General features: G+C 33.8%; 2 protein-coding genes across 4 annotated transcripts; one reads left to right on the forward strand and one right to left on the reverse strand.

Annotated features, from left to right (window-relative positions):
* The first annotated feature begins 5,043 nt into the window (after nucleotides 1-5,043).
* LOC111700476 (uncharacterized) lies at nucleotides 5,044-7,843 on the forward strand. Of its 2 annotated transcripts, XM_023471397.1 has the most exons (4): nucleotides 5,044-5,251; nucleotides 6,685-6,826; nucleotides 7,049-7,344; nucleotides 7,393-7,843. In XM_023471397.1, exons 1-4 carry the CDS (start codon nucleotides 5,099-5,101, stop codon nucleotides 7,768-7,770), a joined length of 969 nt encoding a protein of 322 aa, XP_023327165.1. In that variant the 5' UTR covers nucleotides 5,044-5,098; the 3' UTR covers nucleotides 7,771-7,843. The 2 variants fall into 2 exon arrangements, with proteins under 2 accessions (XP_023327165.1, XP_023327164.1); XM_023471396.1 differs by having other exon boundaries at nucleotides 5,045-5,251; nucleotides 7,049-7,843.
* Nucleotides 7,844-11,414: 3,571 nt separating this feature from the next.
* LOC111700472 (60S ribosomal protein L19) lies at nucleotides 11,415-19,146 on the reverse strand. 2 transcript variants are annotated; one of them, XM_023471390.1, is made up of 8 exons: nucleotides 19,061-19,146; nucleotides 18,608-18,687; nucleotides 17,481-17,596; nucleotides 15,494-15,643; nucleotides 15,050-15,119; nucleotides 14,668-14,742; nucleotides 12,834-12,917; nucleotides 11,415-11,565 (listed from the first exon to the last, which is right to left on the reverse strand). In XM_023471390.1, exons 2-8 carry the CDS (start codon nucleotides 18,668-18,670, stop codon nucleotides 11,524-11,526), a joined length of 600 nt encoding a protein of 199 aa, XP_023327158.1. In that variant the 5' UTR covers nucleotides 18,671-18,687; nucleotides 19,061-19,146; the 3' UTR covers nucleotides 11,415-11,523. The 2 variants fall into 2 exon arrangements, with proteins under 2 accessions (XP_023327158.1, XP_023327157.1); XM_023471389.1 differs by lacking the exon at nucleotides 19,061-19,146 and having other exon boundaries at nucleotides 18,608-18,718.
* Between the last annotated feature and the right edge of the window lie 829 nt (nucleotides 19,147-19,975).

Below are 19,975 nucleotides of genomic sequence, written 5' to 3' on the forward strand. Positions count from 1 at the left end.
TTCACTTTACAAACGATGATTTTCCGTTATAACTATAAATCAAATGATGTTTTCTATTCACCTAATTAATTATAAAGTTTATTTAACAGCTTTAAAATATTCGAAATTGAAATGGATAGTATAGGCAACATACTGTATTAATGTACTCTACTGCATATAATTTGTGAACATTTACATGATTTGTACACTTTGAACTCCCTTTCAGGCTCAAAGGGACTGAAAAAATTCATACCGAGAGATTCTCTAAATTCCCCTCTAATATATATACTATTCTCTTTGCTCTGGACATATTTTCAATTGAGTCTCCAAAGAAGAAGAATTTTGTGGACTTAATAACTTTTGATGAAGTTTTACTTTACAGGACTGAAACTGAGATACCACAAGATTTCTACAATTGGGTTTAAGTGGTTTTATTTACAATGTCAAATATTATATTTGTTGAACTTAAAAGTTTTGAAAATTCGAATTTTTGAGATTATTTTGCTTACGATAGATTTGTTATTTGTCTAGCTTCATTTTTTTTCAATAAATCTTTTTTTCATCTTCAACTAGAAGTAATACTTGCTAATAGCCAAATTTTGTTTGCAACCAATGGGTGTAATCTGTCGTCTTTGCAATAAGGAACCAAAGGGAATGGGTCACAGACTACACGGACTGCTTATCTAGTTTCACAGGGTGGGCTACGTAGGCCTAAGTTGGCCCGGCACGACATGTTACGTTTTTACGATATGTTTTTAGAGTGCCATCTCACGTCCACTTGTTGAACATAATATCCATTCAGGGGTTAAGTTTTACAAACATAACATTTATGAATTCAGTCTTTTTTTGAAGATTTTTTGTTTCGTATCCAAAGCTGATCCTTATATATCCCTGCCTGAATACAGATATTTGCTGATTGGTCGTGTAAAGTACTTGTACACAATAGAACATGCTGTGGAAAATATCGCATATTTTAGCTGAAAATCAATCTCTGTAACTCTCTCTAATCTCTGGAAAGGGTGTTACAGGTGTAGATCATGTATAGTGACATACAGTACATAGGAAAAATACGGGTTGCGGCATCCGTATAAATCCTGTGTAGACAGATCCAGGATATGTATAAACAGTAGACAGTAAATTTTGAACATCAGCATCTGTGGTAAATTGTACAACAAATGGTTCTCATGTTGATATGAGAATTCATACTGTTCGAGAAAAATGGAAATTTTTGAGCTGTTGGAAAAATATTCCAACTTTTCTCTACTCCCATCATTTAACCCAACATTCTTACAGCAAATCAAAGAAGAAATGAAAGAAATCCGCTAAACCCACAGTGTTTTTGCCAAAACCAACCTCAGTTACCTCGACACAGATCCTGGCAGAACATAATTATGCATTCCCTGATATAAAAGTGTTAAAGAGAAGGTAATAAAACGTTTGACATATTCCAGATTTCAAAGAAAACTTAATATTGTATTCTTAATTGGCATAAATTGGTGAAAATGGTCTGCAATCTAGATAACAATATTTCGGGGGTTGGGGCCTCCTATACGTTCCAAAGTAACATCTATGACCTGTGATGGTCCATAGAGTAAACCTATCCATGCTAAAGAAACAAGGTGCAGATTTGAACCCAGACTCTAATCAACTCTTAGATTCAGATTCAGGGAGCAGATAAACCTATTCATGTCCTGTTGGATAACTGCCATATGCTTAAAAATTGTAGAAATGCCTGGGAAGTGTATGGTGAATTTGTTGATGCTGATGGAGGTGTAATTTCCTGGAAAAATATCATATTACTCTATCAATTTCAAACAAACTACAAATTTCATGCCGGAAATATAGGCTGAGGTGAGACTATGTTTACTTTCATAACCAACTAATGAAGGTGTCATTTGCTGCCCAGTGTGGCCAATGTGGTAGACCATTGCAGAGAAAATCTTAAACTACCAGAGTTCAAAGATAGTGCTTCGAAATCCAAATTTTTAAGAAAGTTTGATGAATTGTTTGATCTTTTCAACAGTTCCTCTAAGTTTGGAAAATGGCCAAGGCTCCATTAACTAACCTTAACACTGGATACTGGAAGGATGTTTTCGAGTGTGGATAATCATACATCCTTGGTCTGCATCTTGCAACCGATAAACATAATTAAGAGTGTTCAATAATTATGTTAGAAATGGTTCCTTGGATTACATGCTTACTTTTAAGCTTTCTCATGTAACTTAACATATATGAATTCCTATCTTACTTAACCCTATTCTGATTGGGCTATTTATTTGAAATAAAGAGGGGGAGGGGATTTTTAAGTTAAAACAAAAAAACCACAAGGAGGGAGGGAAGGGGTGGAAACTCCCCCTCCCCCCTCAATTTTAATGCGGGTTAAGAAATTATTTTTGCAAATTCGGAAAATTATTGATATCTCCAAAAAAATGAAACATTTCATTGAATAATGCAAAAAAACAATACCCAGATGTAAAAAATAAAGCGCCCTGAATTTTTACTATTTCTTAAAAATGTTTAGATTTTCAAAAAAATTTAGTTTTTTTGCAGAATCATCTTGAAGGATTCTTTGCTCATGTAAGAGCCAGATTAGAATGCAACACTAATCCTACGTACAGTTATTCAGTTTACAGCTGCCTACAAGCGGCTAGTTCTAGGTGGAAGTGCAGGAAGAATTTCAGTTTAGCAGCAAATATCCTAGCTCAGGACAATACTGAATGTCTGGATATATTCACCATGGTGAAGAACAGCATGGATTATATGCACACTCAGTATGACCTGGATAAAGATGTTTAGTTGATGGATGAGTTCGAATCTTTGGATCCAGTTCTAAACTAATTCTACACCAGTTGTGTGAAATACATTTCCGCAAACTTAATCACTGAAACTTAAGTTTAAAACATGCACTGATGTCATCACTAGCTCTGCTGCAGTTAGGGATAGGTTATGTTTAACCTTCATGAAAGATAGGGGTGGACTTACCTTTGCATCTTATGATCTTCAAAGTTGCAGAGATAGCAGAATCCAAGATCCAAGATGCAAAGATAAATTATTTTGCGACAGACAGATATTAAACCGAATCTGTCTCAAAACTGTGTCTACCTGTATGACAGAACACCCTGATATCTTTAAGAAGGCTGCTCATGAGAACTATATAAATATTCCTCGCTTAGAAAAAAGTTAAACAAACTTGTGCTTTTTCCCAACAAATAAGTCTGTTCATGGTTAACATTATTTTGTTTAAAAGATTTTTTAATACATTTCTTTATAAAACCATGTAAACTTTATTCATTAGAACAAACATTAATCAAAAAGAGTGACTTCTTTATTTGTTGTGAGACAACGGCTGAGAACTTTTGAATCAACAAAATGAGTTAAAACCTTCCCTTCAGATCTCTGATTTAAAATTAAAAAACAATTGCTCTTTTATATCTTTGGTGAATTTTTGGCAGTCGTAAATTCAAAAGTGTTCAACTTTATAGAGAAAGTGACATATCTTGCTATGAACCATACCTTTTAAGTCCAAAAATTATAACTCAAATTCTTCCAACTTATGCTAAGAGATTTAACAAATAATTACTAATTGACTTCATGAGACCCTGGGCAGTTGATTGGCGAAATGGTTATTTTGGCATAAGTCAAAAAAAAACAATATAAGGTTGATAAATTTAAAATACATCAATAACATTTTTAGCATACACGTTAGGGTCGAACTGGGGGGGAGGGGGGACCGCGCTCGCGTGTGGCCCCTCTCTCTTGTAAGATGAAATGGAAGGAGAAACCGCCAACTTTGTTGCGCCTATAATTCTCAGTATTCTCGAACCCGTTTTTGTATCAAAAGAGCTATTTTGATTTTTTTGCGTCATGTTTTTCATATTGCTAAATATTCTAAATATTTTTTAAAAATTTGAACTTTCACAAGGAGTTAAAATATCGTTTTGACAAAGGTTCATTAATTGCAGTTACTGCATTTTTATTCATCATTAGAATGACGTCTACAAAAATCGCCCTTATCTTTAAATGTATACATGTTAACCTTTATGTCCAATGATAAGGGGGCTGACAAGAGTATTGTTATAGAACGAAACTCCCGAGTTTCCTTTTTGGGGTCTATGCTTTTGTGTAGAAACCACAGGAATTAATATTTCTAAACAAAAATATTTTGTATCTACAATACTGCCTGACCACATTGATGAAACCGGGTTTCCGATACTGGGTTTCATTCCGATACCCTGTCTTAAGTTTCGGGCTCTGTACAAACTGTCCATCAGCATTCTATACTCTAACCTTTCTCCTTTTGCAACCAAATCTCGTAAACCTTCAATAACTATGAATTATGTTAGACCAAATCATCTATGCTTGAAATACTGCACTCGCAGTTCAATTGTATATATACATAGCTGCAGTCACTCCCTTTAAAGAGAGACATTTGCAAGTACTTCGTCCTTCAAACAATCCTACTTAATAACTTTTTCCTAATTTAACAAACAATGAATTTTTTTAGCAATTGTCTGTTTTACATTCTCTAAACAAATATATAAAGGGTGACAAAAGAAAAAAATTGCAAAATAAAAAAAACTTTGATAAGATTCTGTCATTTCCAAGCAGAAATAAATAAACTTTTTTCGGAAACTTAACTTTTTTTGTAGACAGAATCATTTTAAGTGGTCTCTGAAATTTTTGGGGCAAAGCAACATTTCAAGTGGACTGTAAGTTAACTTAAGGTGAATTTAATTTTTCAAACAGATATCATCCGTTAAGTACAGTATAAACTAAACTTAACAGCAGAAATGAATTATATTTGTTAGTTGATCTTTAGGCAGAAACATTTTGATCGATTGCTGAATTTTTTTCAGGGATAAATTGTATCAGATTTAAGCTGAACCCCCTCAAAGCTAAAAGTCTTCATCTTTTAGTCAGAAATAATTCCCACAATAAACTAATTAAGCACTATATGCAGCATCCTGTATTATTGATTTATTGTATAGTTTACATTTTAAAAAGCATATAGATATAAGTAAACAAAGAATTATCTGAAAGCAAACAAATATTCTGCATAAAACTGAAATAAGCTTGAGTTCAGTTCAGTTTCCAGTTCTAAGCAGATTGATATCTAGTAATGATACTTTTGGCAATTGCTATTCTGTTTAACATTCTGGGTGTTCTCCAGGCAGATGAGGGATGTGGGTTGTTCACCTTTGGAAAATGTGACCCAAACACAGATTTGATTATAGGAACTCAGACCTTACCCTGTACTGGTCTAGATTTGGAGGTGTTAAGTACTTAATCAAAGAAGCCTGGGTGAATTTAAATCTCCCAAAAAACCGGTTTCAATTCATCGCCGGCTTGAATCTTGAAAAATGTAATACAATTTTAGGTGGATTAACCTTATTTGTACCGCGGTTTATATTTAAACCGAGGCTCAAATTCTTTAATTTCGGCCTCAGAAGATAATAAATTTTATACAGACGTAATGTTTAAACCTTATTTAAAATATGCAACGTCATTTCCATAATGGAGAGTTATAAATCTATTAAAATTTCAGTAATTCTAGATTTTAGGATTAAAGGGAGTGACCGGCTATGTAAGGTAGTTGAACTGAGTATGCAGTGATGTGGAAAGCTTTTTTCGGATTCATTTGAGAAATATAAAACTTTTTAAATATCTGTAAATCCTGAGTTTGAGCGCAAATTCGACGTTCAAAACTCCAACTTTGGGGGTGGATATGTTTTCAGAATTATTTTTTTTAAATTATTAAATAACGACAACGAAAAATAAAGTAAAAATTATACAGTAGTTTTAAATTAGATGGTTAGGAACATATTTCTCAAAAGAAATTTGTCAATAAATCAATGCTAAAATCGACTATTTTGTTTTCATTATTATATTAAATTTCTAATTTTCTTTGAATTTATTCGCAGATTTCTTCAAATTCCTTAAATGTCGTCTTTTCAATAATAATTCTAGAAAATCTGCGAAAATCTTTGTGAATAATGAGAAACCAGAATAATGAGATACTAGAGACTAATAATTGAACAAGATTACTTATTTTCGATGATAAGATTAATTTTTATTTTCTCAACATGTTCCTATACATGACGTCTGTAGTTTATTGTAGAACTTTTTTACATTTTATGTCGTCGTTATTTAATAATTTAAAAAAAAATAATTCTGAAAATGAATCCAACCCCAAAGTAGGAGTTCTGAACCTCGAATTTGCGCTCAAACTCAGGATTTACAGATCTTTAAAAAGTTTAATATGTCTCAAATGAATCCGAAAGAAGCTTTCCACACGCCAGAATTAGACACTAGACTTGTAGTTTTCAATTTCATTCATCTGAAACGATTATTCCAAATGGAATTATCATCTAAAGTTTTATCAGCATTTCACTTTTAGCTCTTTGTAGCATTCTGTAGGTAGATATTTCAGTAATTTAGTTAAGAAAAGAAAGGTTCCCTTATTTACAATTGTTTTAGTGGTTTATCATTCTTAATAGCCTAAGAAAAGGTTTTTGTAAGGTCTTAATGGAATTAATTACTGATCCTAAAAATTACAAACTACGACCAGCTTGCTATATCATATTAGAAGTAAACAAAAGCTTTACTGTAGCTTTATATTTTAGTTTAGGATTGGTAATCAACTATCTTCATGATTTCATTTGGGAACTGGGCCTTGGAAAAGTACTTAACATCTTCCATGTTGAGGTTTGTGCTGATGTATGTCAAAATCTTTGCAAATTCACTGCTGGCTGCAACTTCTTCTCATTCCACAGCACTAGCAATGAATGTGTTCTAATGCAAGAAGATCAGTTAACTGGATATATTGCTTCCTGTTCACTTGTCTCAGGTTTAGGGCTGGCAAAATTATCACTAAATTAAAAGATATTTTTATTTTTATTAATTAATTTGGTTGTAGTTGCAAGTTTTTCATAACATTCAATTATTGTTCTATTTTTGAAATTCTCAAGCTACATAAAACCAAGAAAGAGTAAAATTTTATCAATTAAAAATATTGGCTTCCTTATTCGATTAAAAATTCATTAACTGTCAAGCCCTACTCATTAATCAGGTCCCAGTTCTCCATCTTTGCCATCATGCAGCACCGGAGCTCTTGCTCCCTGCGACGTATTTATCAATGAAGATTGTGATTATGAAGGCAATGTCATATTCTCATCAGAGAATGTTGTTAGTTCCACAGATTGTCAAGCTTTACTATCAGAGATTGGACAGACTTTTGGTGCCCATCTGTTTATCCACGATGTTGATGATGATAACAGTTGTCAGTTCTTAGATTCTTCTTCCTTCAAATGTTCGGCAATCAGTGGGCCAGCAGATCCACCAATTCTAGATTGTCCCTTTAATGGGACAACAACACCCAAACCTGTGTCCACAACAACACCCAAACCTGTGTCCACAACAACACCCAAACCTGTGTCCACAACAACACCCAAACCTGTGTCCACAACAACATCTTCTGATGTAACGACAACACCAGGACTTGAAACAACAACAAACCCAGTTGCAACAACTGTCCAACTGGAAATCATAACCGGGAAAGCTGCTAATAACCAAATTCTTGGAAATGTTACTGTCTATGTTTATGTTGGTGGTCAACTGTACAAAGAAATATCAGATTGGAACGGATATGCAAGGATCAGCATTGAAGGTCATCTTCCCTTCTCATTCAACTTTGTGGGTGTAAAGGAAGGTTACCATCAATACTCCGGATGTCATCACCTGCATGATGAATCATGGTCTGCCAAAGTTGGAATGTTTCTTCAAGAAAACTAAACTGCTATAAACATGCAATAAATGTAATCATTAAAACTTTCAGTTTTGATATAAAAAATCAAACCTTAAAATGTTTAATTTGTTTAAACAATGCACTTTTTGTCTCCTAGATATTCTGAAAATTATGAAATATCAAAAACCGATTGAGTCATAAAACTTAGAGTTGTATGATATGCAGGGGCATTGGTAATAAAAGATCCTTCTTGAAATAACACCATATAAAGGCGCAAAGACGGTTTCACTGGGCTTAGAGTCATACTGTGTATCAGAAGGCTTTTGAGATCATTTGGCGGGGCTCATGGCGGCCAAGCAGGCAAGCAACCCCATCCTCGTCAGATGTAGATTATATTTTAATCAGGTCGGACCAAGGTAACATATTACCCATTAACATCTGGCTTATGAAATAACCTAAAAATACTGCTTATCTGACCTAAAGGAGGTGGTATGTTTGGCCTGAGCTGAGAACTTTAGAATGGTGGATATCGAGATCAATATCTTGTACTTGTATCCTGAAAAGTGTATAGAATTTAACCAATCAGAGCTTCCCGTATCAGAAGCCGGGAAATCTGATCATTTAATGTTTTTCCTTGACCAAATATTGGTTAATTCACACTGAGAACTAAATCTAATATGTACATCCAAGAGAAATAAACGCAAGAGCAATAATTGGCTTGGCTTGTAGGTTATTTAGCTCTATGCACATGAAGAAATATATGCAACATTTAAGTAGTTAATCTTTAAATAAAGCTGCATTATGGTTGTGTTAGGGTTTAGGAATTACTAATTAGTGAAACTATGGAAAACAATAAAAGACAGAGATTTTTGGAAAAGAAAGCTTTTGGTGAATTTAAATGTCAAATATTTGTTATTGAAGTAAGAATTACAGAATCTCGGAAACGTAGCGTTGCAGGCACGGGAATAGGATTTGCTTGGAGGACATTATTCGAATCTGTTTCGTAGTGCTATGACATCTTTGCACGCCCTTACTTGCATTATACCGAGAAAATTGCAAAAAAATATTTTTATTAAGATTTACATTTACGCTTTGATATTAACATTTTTGCGATTTTTATTAAATCTTTTTATTCTTGATAATATTTTTAATAATATTAAACATCAAACCTTATTTTTAAGAGATCAGTTTCGTGTTGATAGCTTATCATTTTTTTAATGCCTCGAGTTCTGAGGACATTAAATACACTCACATCTTGGGAGTTTTCCTTGGTCCTCTAAAATTTCTCACATGCTCAAATAATCTACAATAATTGCTGTCTGACGAGGGAGGGAACCCTCAAGATCATGAGCCTCTCAGATTTGCTAGGCAGACCAAGCTTACGCTGCATGCGTAATACATCAAAATGTTTCTGAAATACAGGAGATTTTTGTTATTGCAAGAGATTATTCAAATTTTTCGACGTTGCACGAGCGATTTCTCAATCGAGTTATACAAGAATTTTTTATGAGAAAGCTTTACATTTAGAGATACCACCTTCGTTTTTGGTTCAAATTTAACAAAAATATTATAATTTGTTTTCAACTTGAACATTTCTTGAAAGGTTTGTTCAAGTCAAAGAATACAACAAAACAAACGTAAGTTTGTTCCAGAAATAAATAATATCTTCCTTTCTGCACGAGAAATGCTTGAATTTAAATATAAATTTGGCTTGTCTATCTGTTTGTATCCAATAAACGTCAGAACGGCTGAACCGATCGGGCCCACATTTTTTATGTGACCACAGGGAAGGTTTATGAATGATAAAATTAAAAAAAAAACGTGTTTTAAAGGTTTTTAATTTTGAAAAAAAAATTAAATTCTTGAAAATCCGCGAATTTTATTCTTTGTTATAAAATGTAAACAAAAATAACATGTTCACAATTTAAATAGAAGATGGGCGCGAAGTGCCCTAAAGGCCTAGTTTAAGCATAAATCTTTAACCCACTTTACGAGTCCATTTATGTTTTAACACATGAACATCAATAAAAAACTTAAATCAAGCAAAAACCGTCACAGATTTGTACATTACACTACATAACGCCAGATTTAAAAGAAGTCTGCAGACCAAGCCTCCGCTTTGCAGAAAAAGCATGCACAACACATCAAAATGTACCTGTGTAATACAGGAGGTTTTTTAAGCTTGTGTTTTAAGTTTAAATAAAAGATTTTTTTGAAATTTTTAGACATAGTGGCAGGAGAGGCTTTTCAAAGATGTGAAGTATTTATTAATTATCATACATAGTGCCTAATTATGACTAATTAAGTGGTACCTAAAACTTAAAACATTTTTAACACGTAAAAGGAAAATATTTAGAATAAAAATTTTAATTGAATTTCATGTAATCTTTTATAATCTTTGATTTAAGCATTACCTTTTATTGAAGTTCAAATTAAATCTAAAAAATTTGTATTTATTATTTAAATCTTAACATTTTTACTCCAGAAATTTTTCTCCAAATATCTTCCTTTCTGCGTAAGAAATGTTTAAAGGTTTAATAAAAATCTTGAAACCACTTTTAAGTCCATATATGTTTCTAATCATGACAATCAATGAACAATTCTAATCTTTAGTAAAAATCTTGCCACTACGTCAAAAAAATTGTTAAGAGTTTGTCACTCAAAAAAAACCAAGATTATAAAAAAGCTATGCTGTACGGTGGAGGCTCGCTTACTGCATAGCGGAGGCACGGTCTGCATAGCGTAAGCTTCGTCTGCATAGTGGAGGCTCGGTCTGCCTAGCGAATCTAGGAGGCTCAATGTCATAGCGTCGGGAGGTTCCCTTCCTAATCGGACATGTATCATCTTAACAGTGCCCACTGCTGAAAATAGTCTTTATCTTCTGTGCAGGCTACCGAGTTTTATTCTCAATTTTCAGAAAATGCCACCTAGGGAATTTTGCACAATTAGCAAATCAATTTAAGAAATCGTAAAATAAAGTGCATTTACAGGTCTTAAATTAAAATAAAATTTCGTTTCAAGACTTAAAGCTTCTTCTGGATTTTTGACGAATATATTTTTTTTATAGTACATGACATGGTCTCCAAAGTCATAAAATTTTTTGTAGCAAAATCCAACCTGAAGTCTACTGCCTGACTGTCGAAATGCAACAAGTTTCTTTTGATATAATTTCTACCGATTTTACTTCATTAAGTCTTTTTTAGGCAGTAATTGGGCAATAATACAATTCACTCTTACTTTGATTTTTTTTTTGCTAGAACGCGTCTTACGATTATAAATTCACAAAATTTGGGAACCCTGCAAACAAAAAATACAAAAATTAATCTTTAAACCTAGTTATGATAGACTTCAGACTCAAAAATGCACTTAAATTCTACAATTACATTTTACATTCCGAAGATAGGAAGTTAGTTTTTTCGACAATAATCCAGATGGTTCATTTTAAGCAGTTTGAGTGGTTTTACTCACTTATCTTCAGTAGTTTCTGTCGGACATAATAATCCTTGCAGTAGTTCTTTATTTAAATTAAAAATAAAATTAGGTGTCTGATATCAAGACATATTTCTCGATCTTGATATCATCGAAAATAAACACTAAATATAATCTAGTCATTTTTCTTTCGCAACTGGCCGAGTAATAAATTAAAATGACTGTTTACCAATTCCGAGTTATTAACTGCAGATATAAAGAGTTAAGTTTGATATAATTTTTATTCTCCAAGTAATGAACATGAACGAGATGTTATTGAACATGATCTAATGGTTGGCAACAACCATGACTTGCACCAGCTGGACGATTCCTTACTTCTTAGCAGCAAGGGTCTCCTCCTCCTTCAGGAAGGTCTAAACAAACAAATATTTTATTAGAAAAAGACAGATTATTTTATATATTTTTTTTGGTTAAAATTCTGGTTTCTAATACTTCTAAAAGATCATGAAACTCGAGAAATCGGTTAAAAAATGATCACTTATGACCGTTCCAGAAACCATTAATAGCGCTCTTAACTAATCCTGGTTGGTAGGATCATCTACCCTATGCGTTCATAAGTTGTGCTAATACCGGTATTAACAGAAATGCTAGTTTAACTAAGAGCGGTGTTAGCAAATCCACCCACAGGGTAGATTTGGGTAAGATCATCTACCCTTAATACCAGCATAATTTGGTTTGGTCTCGATAATCTCGCAACTATTAAATACAGGGATGTTTCAAATTCAAAGATCCTTTAAAAATGAAGAAATACTTCATATTTTGCTTAATTCAGAAAAATGACCCCCTGGCCTTCTTAAATAACTGAATTAATAAAGATTTTGAATGTAAAAGAAAAAATTTGATGAGAAACTTTATAAAAAAAACTTTGAAAATGAAATGCAAGTTTAGCTTACAGGATATTTCCATGAATTTTTAATCTATCTTAAATAACATAAAAAAAGAATTGCGCAGATGAGTCAAAACGGTAAAGATTGGATGATAATCCTGGTTTAAGCTAGGATGACTTTTGAACGCATCAGCAGTTCTAGGCTAGATAATCCTGCCACAAATTAGACAGCATCTGCGCTTTATGTATCAGTATTTCTTAACTACTGGTATTAGTGTTATGACGTATAAGAGCGGTATTAGCTAATACCCGCCTTATACCAGTCTTAAGATACCAGACTCTTTAACCGGCCTTTAAACTACCAATTAGTTTAAGACTTATTTTACACTTGTAAGGGTTGATCTCAAAGGATGGGACTACAGAGACGACTGTACGAAATTAACACTATCTGTAGGATACCCTTCAACTGTGAACTTGTAGCTTTCTTTGTAAAGTAATTTTTAATAGAAAGCCATTTTAAGATTAATTTAAACCCAAGTCTTTACAATCTCATCCTATGTGGGTAGCCTTGTAATTCCCATAGTTAACATTTCTCAGAATTACCCCCCCCCCCCTAAAACAAAACAATAGATGATTTAGGGGAAATGAGACATCACTTTCAGATAGTTAATGCAAAAAAACATCATTTTCTCAATTCAGCGTAAAACCTTAAATCTTTCATTTATATATTATATTTATTTATATTAAAGGGAACACAATTATTTTGGAAACATACACCCCGTTGTCTGATTTTACCTGGAGCATCTCCTTCTTCTTGGTGTCCTGCCTCTCCTCACGCCTCTTCCTGGCCTCCTTGACCTTGGTACGGCGAGCCTCGGCCTAAACGTAAAAAATGATATAAAATTCAATAAATATCGTTTGAAATTATTCAATGGATACAGAGAAACTGAGAAAGGGACTTGAAACTTCTGATTATAAATCTGAACTATTGAGAAACGGATCATGATTTCTGCACACATAAAAACCAATCTTTCATAACTCAAGCTTTGGCATAAATCTAAGTTAAATGCAAAAAATTGCATTTCCTAAACGTTTCTGTCCAATTGAAATGACTTAGCAAAATGATTTGGATCCTAAAAACTGAAATAGGTTTGATCAGCATTAAAATTCAAACAATAAAACAACTTTTTCGTGACATTTATTTGAACACATTGTCAAAATTAAAAAAATAATATCAAGCGAGAAACAAAATGTCAAAATTGGGTCAGTAAATCTGAAAAAACAAACTCCGATTTTTTAAAGAGTATCTTAAACAAGAATGAAAGCAATATTTTTCTTATTTGAACGGTATTTAGGTGTTCCGAAATGCATCTTGTATATTTAAACCCATATATAAAAGAAAATCGCCTCAAAAATGATCAGTTCTGATAATTCATCAATTAAAAGTTTATTTTTATAAGTAATTTTAAAATTTATTGCCTCTTAATTTGCGACCATATATTTAGCTGGTGAAATGAATTTACTCTCTTTCAGTAAGAGTCCATTTAAGTTTTATCNAACATAATTTTACTCGACTTTATTCTATTGGTGCAAAGAAATATATAATAGAACGGACATATCTTAGACATGGTTTGGTCGTGCAGTACGTTTGACATTGAACCCTGCGAATAAATTCATAAAAAAATAATGAATTCATTATACAAAAACGGAATTTCTCTCTCTCTAGAATTAATTTATCGACTATTTTTTTTTGAGAAATATGTTCCTAACCATCTAATAGTTCAATGTATAATTTTTACTTCATTTTTCGTCGTCGTTCTTTTATAATTAAAAAAAAACCAGATTGTGAAAACGTTCTCACCCAAATTCACAATTTTGAACGTCGACTATGAACTCATTAATTATACATCGTAGAAAAGTCTCAAATGAATCCAAAAGAATTTGTCCACGACACTGCATACTCGTTTAACTACCTTACAAAGCCGGTCTGTCTCTTTAAATACGGCATGAAGAGGTTTAAAATTTCTTAACAAAATCTAGGTTCCCAACAACTGTAAAGCACACCAACAATGTACGCTAGCCCAGCGGGCTGTGTATTTAGATGTAATGTCTACCTTAGTATTGTAAACTAAAACCGAGGTGAAAGAAATGGTAAGAAAGAGAGAGGAAAAGCTTAGAAAATACATTTTTTCAGCTTAACAATCAACATTCTACTAATTCAACGAAAACAAATAAAAGACTGAAAGATAAGGCGGAATGATCAGCCACATAAGCAAATAGAGAACGATACGCCGAGTCACTACAAGTTCAGGGGTTCAAAACCATTTAACCCTTCATTTCATTGAAGGCTCATTCACCCCTCGGCCCTCCCTGATTTTTAGTGATCCAGTAACATTTAATGAGACTTTATCCAATATTGAACTTGACAGAGCACTAATTAGTTTTTTAAAAACTTGCAGGCGCTATAATTTTTAATTTCCAAAATTAAATCGATATGCTTTGTTCATTCTTCAATTTTCATCGAACAATTTCAATTTTTTAAAAACTTCTTTCGTCCTAACTATGTCAAGATCTTAATCTTTTAGATTTTGAAAAAAGTGGGATTTAAAAATTTACACGATGATCTTACCTGGTCTTGTAGCATCTTGGACCTGTTCTTCTCAGCCTTCTTCTTGTGGATGAACTCCATGAGGACACGCTTGTTCTAAAACCAAACAATTATCTGATCCAAGAGTAGAAATCATAATTCGTTGAGTTCTTGTTAATTAAGAAGGTGCACTCCAGGCCCCAGACAGGGGGCCGGGGTAGGTCTAGGCAGGGGTTAGCTGCGGATTTAGGATCGGTCAACACAAGGTCAACTTCCAGTTTCCCAGGAAACAGAACGCGGCATAAGGGTTGCCATTTAAAACTTGATATAACCACTTAATTGATGGATTGATTTTTTCCATTTTTAGCGTGTTCCCTAAACAACCTTGTTCTGTATCCCCGACCTCTGGCACCGGGTTTCCTACCTTGAACACGTTACCCTTTGCCTTGAGATAGAGCTCATGGTACAGATGTCTATCGATCTTCTTAGCTTCCCTAGAAACAAGATTTATTTTAATATTTTTATTAGTCATGGAAGACGTTTTTAACTATTTACAGCTAATCACCTTGCATCCACCGGAATGTTGAGTCAAATAGAAGTTAGATAGAAAAAGGTAAATCGGTGCAAAATTAACTTGAAGAAACATAAGCCGCCAACATTTTTTTTAAGGGGGNAAATGGTTCTCTACTTGGGACTAAACTTTAAAAATCAGGAAATAAATACTAAAATTATGCACGAGTAATTCAGGGTTTCCTTGCGCTTTCGTTTCACATTTTTTCGTCACCCAACCTCGTCAAAATAATAACCCCTGGGAGGGGAGCTATCAAAGTGAATGTATACCCCGGAGAACAATATATATGATTATTACCTATATCTCTTGAGAAGTCTTCTCAGAACTCTCATTCTCTTAATCCAGAGACCTTTCTGCGAGGTCCTGGCGTCCTTGGTACCTTTCCTTTTACCCATTCCAGTGTGACGTCCTTTACGACGTGCCTCGTCGTTCTTACGAACACGGGACCTAAGCATTCAGATATTACAGATTAAATTTTAAAAAAATCATTCGTTAGTTAAGCTTCAACTAAAGATTGAAGAGTCCGTACATAAGCCTTTTTATTTTTTTGATAAATAAGAAAAAACGAGTTCATTTGTAAATATATATATAAATCGGTATATACAGAGCGTCCCATAACATTAGACTATCTCCAATCTTTAACGCTAAAATACGCTAATAATACTCCAAAAATCTAGCATTTTCTGCAAACAAATTTTCTATTAGCCTTATTAAATTTTTCAAAATGTTTCATCCTTCTTAAATTTTCTGATTTGTCCCCCAAATTGTAATATTGCTCATGAACGCGGTCTAATTTGATGTAGGACACCCTGTATTAAACTATATTGGTTACGTATATAATCGTCAAACAGCTGAAACTGATCAGAGTTGGGAACTTTAAAATGGGATACCATTAATCCCGACTGCTTAATCCGTATATCCAATGTGGACACTTTTGATTTCATGCTTAATCCATTTTTTTGGATATAGAACAGAAAAATCAAAAACCGTTTTTTAAAATTAAGAGTCCTTTCTGTTTCTGTATACTACTCATAAATGGCGCGCAAAATTTAAAATTTACTAGCTTCTGAGACGCGACTCTTCGATTGGTTGAATGTTATACACTTTTCAGGATACAAGTACAAGATTAGATTAGTCTGTAGAGATTTAAAAAGAGAGGATCAAGCATTAATCTCGATATCCACCATTCTGTTCCCAGCTCAGGCCCATTTATTTTATGTGGCAACTCATGACCTAATGGCCCGCGATTTAAAAGCTTCGGCTCGAGCCGTAATTCCTTAAACCCGACTTTAAGACCCAATCTTCGACCCAACTCTGACGACAGCTTGTGTCACGTGATTGACAGCTGCGAGATCTTAGGCTCGACTTAAAGAGTTAGGCCCAATGAAAATAAAACCGACCTTGGTTGGTTTTAGTGGAGAATAAGGCTCAATGTTGGGTCTTATTCTCATCAAAGCCCGGAATGCGCCAATTCCAACCATGAAAATCCGCCAAATACAACATTAAACCGGTTTTATGAACTAAACTATTGAAAATAAGATGCAACTTAAATCTAAAAGCCCGAGCCGTAAGTAAGGCTCAACAACAGCTTAGACCTGAGTCGTATTTTCTTGAATTTTTTAAATCGCCGGCTCAGGGAAGGCAAATTAAAGAGAATGAAAATGTTGACAATTCTCGTATATATAACTGCAAATATGAAAAATCCACGAAATAAGATTTACGATTAACAAATATAAGATTTAAGACTGACATTGGGAAATTATTACTAATGGATGAATTAAATAAGTTATTTCCAAATTGTATACAATAGATTGTATAAAACGTAAGATAATTAAAGTATCTACCCCATTTGCTTTAAAACATCTAATACACTGAAACCGGAGTTTTGGTTCTCTTTGCGTTGCCGAAAAATTTCCCAATAGTTGATCGCATATTCGAAGAAACCTTAGTCACGCTAACAAGACAAATTTCTAACAAGACAAATTTTGGCTAAATAGTTCATTTTTTTTTGGGGGGGGGGGGGGGCGGCGTCAGTCTGATGTTAGAATTTCTGATTGAAAGATGTTACAATCGTTTCCAGACGGTTTATAATTGAATGTATAAAACGTAGGATATTGAAAGTATTTACTCTAAGCCGATTGCAATGTGTTCAACTGTACCAACAGCCAACTTGACGTGAACGGCATACGGCGGAGATAAAATAATCGTATACTAGGAAGGACCCAGGTGATTATATAATTTTTAACCAGACCAGTGACTACCCTTCCTAAGCATAAACCCTCACCTGGAGTGGACGGCTACGGGCTTCTTGATGACCAGACCATCCTTGATCAGCTTCCTGATGTTCTGCCTGGAGTTGGCATTAGCGATCTCACTGATCTCATTAGGATCCAACCAGACCTTGGGATATAATTCAGTAGATGTAAAGATCAAACTTATTGGCGGATATCGAGGAAACCAGTGCTCAGGATCCATTTAAATTTGATACAGATCCGGATCCTGGATCCGCATTGAAAAAAATGGATCCGGATCCTTTTGTACATGACCACATCAGCAAATTTATTATTTATTCATTTTTAGGGTTAGGTTAGGTTAAGTTAAGACACTTTCAGGGCCGAACGCTGCGACTAGAAAAGGCCAGGGGGCCGAGCGCTGCGGCCACGGGTAAGGTTAAGTTGTGACACTTTCTTTTATTTAGGGTTAGGTTAGGACACTTTCTGGGCCGAGCGCTGCGGCTAGGACAGGTTAGGGGGCCGAGCGCTAGGGCCACGGGTTAGGTTAAATTGTGACACTTTCTTAAATTTAGGGTTAGGTTAAGTTAAGATACTTTCTGGGCCGAGTGGTAGTGTCCAAAAAACGCTAGGTTTTAGTTAAAGTTTCTTTGTGGTTTTTGGTCGATATTTTACCTCTTGGATCCGGATTACCGCATATTTTTGCGGATCCGGATCCAGGAAGCCAAAATTTTGCGGATCCTAAGCACTAGGGAAAACAACAATTGGATTGTAGATTTTACAATTTAAGAAAGGAAAATGAAGACAAAAATTTAACGCATATCAGGCGGTAATTAATGTTTGATAATTAAGAATTAAAATTTTATCCTCAAGAAAAAATTTGTTATATCCTGGTTTTCAAGTACCCCAGCAGGGATAGGGTTAATAAGTTTAAATGAACATTGTTTTAAATTGAATATTTTAAGTCCTTAGCGATACAAATATAATATCAGTAGAAATATTATCTAAGATGACAAATGAGAAGGAGAAATATAGAAAAGTGCTTGAAGTGTACCAAATAAAATGAGATGGGGGTAAAACTTATTTTGTTTAAAGCTAAATAAGCGGTCATCCTGATCCTTTTCTCGGTATTAAATGCATTTAAACTCAGAGACATACCAATTTAATCCCCGGCACTCACCTTGTTCTTGCCACATTTCATGACCCCGGCGGCCAACCGTTTCTGGAGCTTCAACGAACTCATCTTAAAGGTTCTTCTATCTGAAATAGAAACTACATGACAATTGGGTTAAACGTTTCCCTCATTAATTTTATACATTCATACTCATATGGCCGCAGCTACCGGCCCCCTAGATACGGCTTTCGGTCCAGAAAATGTCTTAACCTAAGTCTGGATATATACTAATTTTGTTTCCCCCCCTTCTAACAATTTTGAACAGGACCAAATTAGTACTTATTAAGCATTAGCACTGAAGAGGGTGGGGATGCGTTGAATCAAGACAATTAGAGATAGTCCAATATTCGATAAATTTGCAATTAACGTACGATAACTTAAACCCTGATCTACTTTCTACCGCTCCCCATAACCACTTTCAGTAACTCCCGATAATAAATTAAAACACCATCACCTCACCTCACACGACAGAAATCCAACAACAGTATATATCAATTATTGCAATGAACGTCGAACGAAAAATAACAAATAATTAAAAGTATAAGACAAACTCTTCTATCCTAGACTGGTGTTAAAAAAGGTGTATATGTAGTTTATAGATAGAAGAAAGAATTGTATTGCAATGCATTGTGAAAATAAAATGTGCTGCGCAATGTGCTATCTATCTATCTGATAATTCTATATCCGTTCTATTTCAGAGACATGTAGAAATTTTTTTCTTCGCGGCATTGTGCAAAGTTTTTCAGTAACTTATCATCCGAACTACGAAGTTTTAAAACTTAAATACAGAAGACAAATATTTTACGACAAAATAAAAAACTATAGGGTGTCTCACGAAACATGACAGTTGGTGAATAGTTTAGAATGTCTTTTTCCATAATTTGTTAGGTTGTTTGATACAAAGATGAATAAAAGTATTATATGGGAGTCCTTATATTAAAATTGATTTCAAAGTAAAAGATAATGAAGCAAAAGGATGTTCTAACTAAAAGTAACGATTTGTTAAATGTCATGTTTCGTGGGACACCCTGTAGCTTAAAAATTGCGAGTTTACTTGTAAATAATAATAGCACATTTTACAAAGTATGTGTAAATCTAAGAACGTAGGACTGATGGTAAGTTTCTTTTTGTCTAAAGTCTTGTCCGGCAGTATATGACTCTGCACCGATTCATAAAATGCATAATCATCTGAACTACAACAAAACCTACAGTTATTCCGACCTAAGCATTTTTCGCCCCAAAACTTTAATAAATAAAAAATTTGATTTAAATAGTTCATGTAAATTTAAAATCTTGCCATTAATTATCAAGAACCTTTATCTATAGGTTGGTTAGTGTAGCATCAGAGATTTTCTTATTTATTTTATTTAATAT

This window comes from Eurytemora carolleeae, unplaced genomic scaffold (genome assembly GCF_000591075.1).
Source record: "Eurytemora carolleeae unplaced genomic scaffold, Eaff_2.0 scaffold400, whole genome shotgun sequence".
In the NCBI taxonomy this organism is placed as follows: Eukaryota; Metazoa; Arthropoda; class Copepoda; order Calanoida; family Temoridae; genus Eurytemora; species Eurytemora carolleeae.

Coding starts and splice junctions, on each gene's coding strand:
- LOC111700476 (XM_023471396.1), top strand. CDS start 5,099: ATGATACTTTTGGCAATTGCTATTCTGTTTAACATTCTGGGTGTTCTC. Junction 5,252..6,684: donor GTACTGGTCTAGATTTGGAG/GTGTTAAGTACT, acceptor TTCCATGTTGAG/GTTTGTGCTGATGTATGTCA. Junction 6,827..7,048: donor TTCCTGTTCACTTGTCTCAG/GTTTAGGGCTGG, acceptor CTCATTAATCAG/GTCCCAGTTCTCCATCTTTG.
- LOC111700472 (XM_023471390.1), bottom strand. CDS start 18,670: ATGAGTTCGTTGAAGCTCCAGAAACGGTTGGCCGCCGGGGTCATGAAA. Junction 17,597..18,607: donor TGAAATGTGGCAAGAACAAG/GTGAGTGCCGGG, acceptor TTATATCCCAAG/GTCTGGTTGGATCCTAATGA. Junction 15,120..15,493: donor AGACTTCTCAAGAGATATAG/GTAATAATCATA, acceptor TCTTGTTTCTAG/GGAAGCTAAGAAGATCGATA.